This window comes from Etheostoma cragini, chromosome 9 (genome assembly GCF_013103735.1).
Source record: "Etheostoma cragini isolate CJK2018 chromosome 9, CSU_Ecrag_1.0, whole genome shotgun sequence".
Classification (NCBI taxonomy): Eukaryota; Metazoa; Chordata; class Actinopteri; order Perciformes; family Percidae; genus Etheostoma; species Etheostoma cragini.
Genome location: NC_048415.1, coordinates 74,433 through 77,206, shown reverse-complemented (window position 1 = coordinate 77,206; position 2,774 = coordinate 74,433). Strand labels below are relative to the sequence as shown.

General features: G+C 40.1%; 2 protein-coding genes across 4 annotated transcripts in view; one reads left to right on the top strand and one right to left on the bottom strand.

Moving 5' to 3' along the window:
• med16 (mediator complex subunit 16) overlaps window positions 1-777 on the bottom strand; it is a 3,954-nt gene extending 3,177 nt beyond the window's left edge. Inside the window, exons 1-2 of the mRNA XM_034882091.1 lie at window positions 596-777; window positions 8-158 (exon numbers count right to left, since the gene is read on the bottom strand). Of these exons, the coding sequence (XP_034737982.1) occupies window positions 8-146 (139 nt within the window). The 5' untranslated portion in view covers window positions 147-158; window positions 596-777. The remainder of the gene's footprint in view (window positions 1-7; window positions 159-595) is intronic.
• A 1,229-nt stretch (window positions 778-2,006) lies between these two features.
• Window positions 2,007-2,774, top strand: part of tmem259 (transmembrane protein 259) — a 10,380-nt gene continuing 9,612 nt past the window's right edge. For all 3 annotated transcript variants that reach the window (XM_034881624.1, XM_034881625.1, XM_034881623.1), the window contains exon 1: window positions 2,007-2,294. The gene's annotated coding sequence lies outside the window, so the exon portion shown is untranslated. The remainder of the gene's footprint in view (window positions 2,295-2,774) is intronic.

Sequence of the window (2,774 nt, the reverse complement as noted above, 5' to 3'; positions counted from 1 at the left end):
TGTGTACCTGTGTCGTCGGTGTCACTCTTCAGGTCTGTAGTGAAAGCCACCAGGTTCCTGCAGGACCAGGAGCAGACCAGCGGGACCGAGGGACAGTGGACGCTCTTCGGACGTTTCTCCCACTCACACACATACGCCAGCTCCATGATCACACCCCTCTGTCTCCACACACACAGACACACACACACACACACACACACACACACATGTATGTATCTGCTGCTATAACACTGTCATGTCCAGTGAGATTAATAGAACTCTCTCTCCACCAGACTCCATTCAGATTACAGCCCATTTAACAGGGGGAGTCAATGTAGCTTTGCCATAGACTAGTTTACGTAAATTTAAATGTGCTGTATTTATATAGCGCTTTTCCAGTCTTAACTGTATTAGTATGTGTTCTGTATTTTTTCATATAACTACTATGTATGCTCAATATAGCTTTTTATTATCTACTTGTATATAAATACACTGTACATATAAAAGCTTTTTCTTTGTTCCTCTCCTTCCTTACTTTCTGTCTGTCACCAGACTCCAGTCAGAAAACAGTAGCTTTAACAGATGCTAACGTAGCTAGCTGCTAACGTTAGCTTACCTCCCTCTGATTCAGCTCCAGTGACGCAGATCAAACTGAAATTAATCCGTTTTCTGTTTAAACGGAAGTTATAGGAAGTATAGAGTCAGTTTAACGGAATATTAAATATATGTGGAACATAATAATCTCGGGTGTAAAAAACAAACCGTCCTCCGTTCACTGAGAAAGTGTGTGTGTGTGTGTGTGTGTGTGTGAGGACCCTGTCCGCCGCTTGCAGGGCAGCTTCTGCAACTGCCTGTCTGAAAAACAAAAAACAAACGCATATAAAATAAAAATAAAAACTGGAAGAATATTCATTAAAAGTCAAATAAACTAACAAAAATATCAACAGGAAGTTAAAACCAAAGAAGAGGACAACCCCCACCCCCAACCCCAAAAAGACTTAAAAACGAGCCATGCGGTTTGTATCAGCAAGTATGAGAAATGTATCCTACATCAGAACCGGAAGCAGCTTTGTTCGCCAGGTGCGAGGACTGGATCCTCGAGCATCGATACTCACACTGTGCTTACACACACAAAACAACCCAAACTAAACTATACACACTAATACATACACAATGTATACATACGTATATCCTGACAAATATAACAGTTGATTTAACAGTATATATTTGTGTGTATTTTGTGAGTTATGTATTTGTGTATTCTGTTTATGTGTTTTTTTGTGTATTTGTGTATTGATGTATTTGTATGTTGTGTATTTTTGTGTTTGTGCATTTTGTGTTTTGTTTACATATGTATTTGTGTAATTTGTGTTTTGTGTATTTATGTATTTGTGTATTTTGGGTTTTGTGTATTTGTGTATTTATGTATTTGTATGTTGTGTATTTTTGTATTTGTGTATTTTGTGTTTTGTGTATATATGTATTTGTGTATTTTGATTTTTTGTGTATTTAGGTATTTATGTATTTGTGTATTTTGATTTTTGTGTATTTGTGTATTTGTGTATTTGTGTATTTATGTATTTGTATGTTGTGTATTTATATATTTGTGTATTTTGGGTTTTGTGTTTTTGTGTATTTATGTGTTTGTGTATTTTGGGGGGAGAGGACAGTCCCCTGCGGGGTCCCGGTGTTGCTGACCACTCTGTCTGACACACAGTGTTGCAGGCGCACATACTGTGGTCTGCCAGTCAGGTCGTCAACAATCCAGGACCCGAGGGGGGATCCACCTGCATCGCCGTCAGCTTCTCACCCAGCAGGGCCGGCCGGATGGTGTTCAAAGCACTGGAGAAGTCAAAAAACATGAATCTCATGACCCCACAGACGTATTTGTGTATTTGTGTATTTAAGTATTTGTGTATTTTGTGTATTTTGTGTATTTCTGTATTTGTGTATTCGTGTATTTGTGTAGTGTATTGATTCAATAGCGCAATTGACGTACTTCCGGTGGTATCTGGCATTGTTCCGGGGAAACGGCTGTGTCAGGTCCCGTATTTCCGCTCTGTTTTTGGTTCCTAGCTACCAGTCGTCCTGTTAGCCTCTGTTAGCCTCTGTTAGCCTGTTAGCTCCGAGTTTAACCGCCTAAAGTCTGTAAAAAACAGTAACATGACTCCACACTGAGTCCGCTGCATGCTAGCTGTTAGCTGCTTGCTCCTCTAGCGGTATATACCCTGTACAGCGCAGCTAACGGAGCATGCTAACCGGTTAGCTGCTTCTGATGAAGAGGAAACGTTAGCATGCTGCGGAGTCAATAACAGGTAATCAACACACATGCTAACACAGCAAACGTTAGCACTGACACATACACGGGTTATCCAGTAACAATAACAGGTAATCCAGACACATGCTAACACACAACTAACGTTAGCACTGACACATACACAGATAATCAACACACATGCTAGTAACACACAGCTAACGTTATCATTGACACATACACGGGTAATCCAGAAACAATAACAGGTAATCCAGACACATGCTAACGCACAGCTAACGTTAGCACTGACACAAGAATACTCTGTTTACTGGATGAATGGATTAGTTGTAATGGATCAGTGTTTCCTGAAAGACAAAGACGACGTCCTCAAATGTCTTGTTCTGTCCCTAATGCAAATATATTCAGATATTCAGTCTACTGTCCCAGAGACTAGAAGATATTTAGTCTACCGTCCCAGAGACTAGAAGATATTCAGTCTACTGTCTCAGAGACTAGAAGATATTCAGTCTACTGTCTCAGA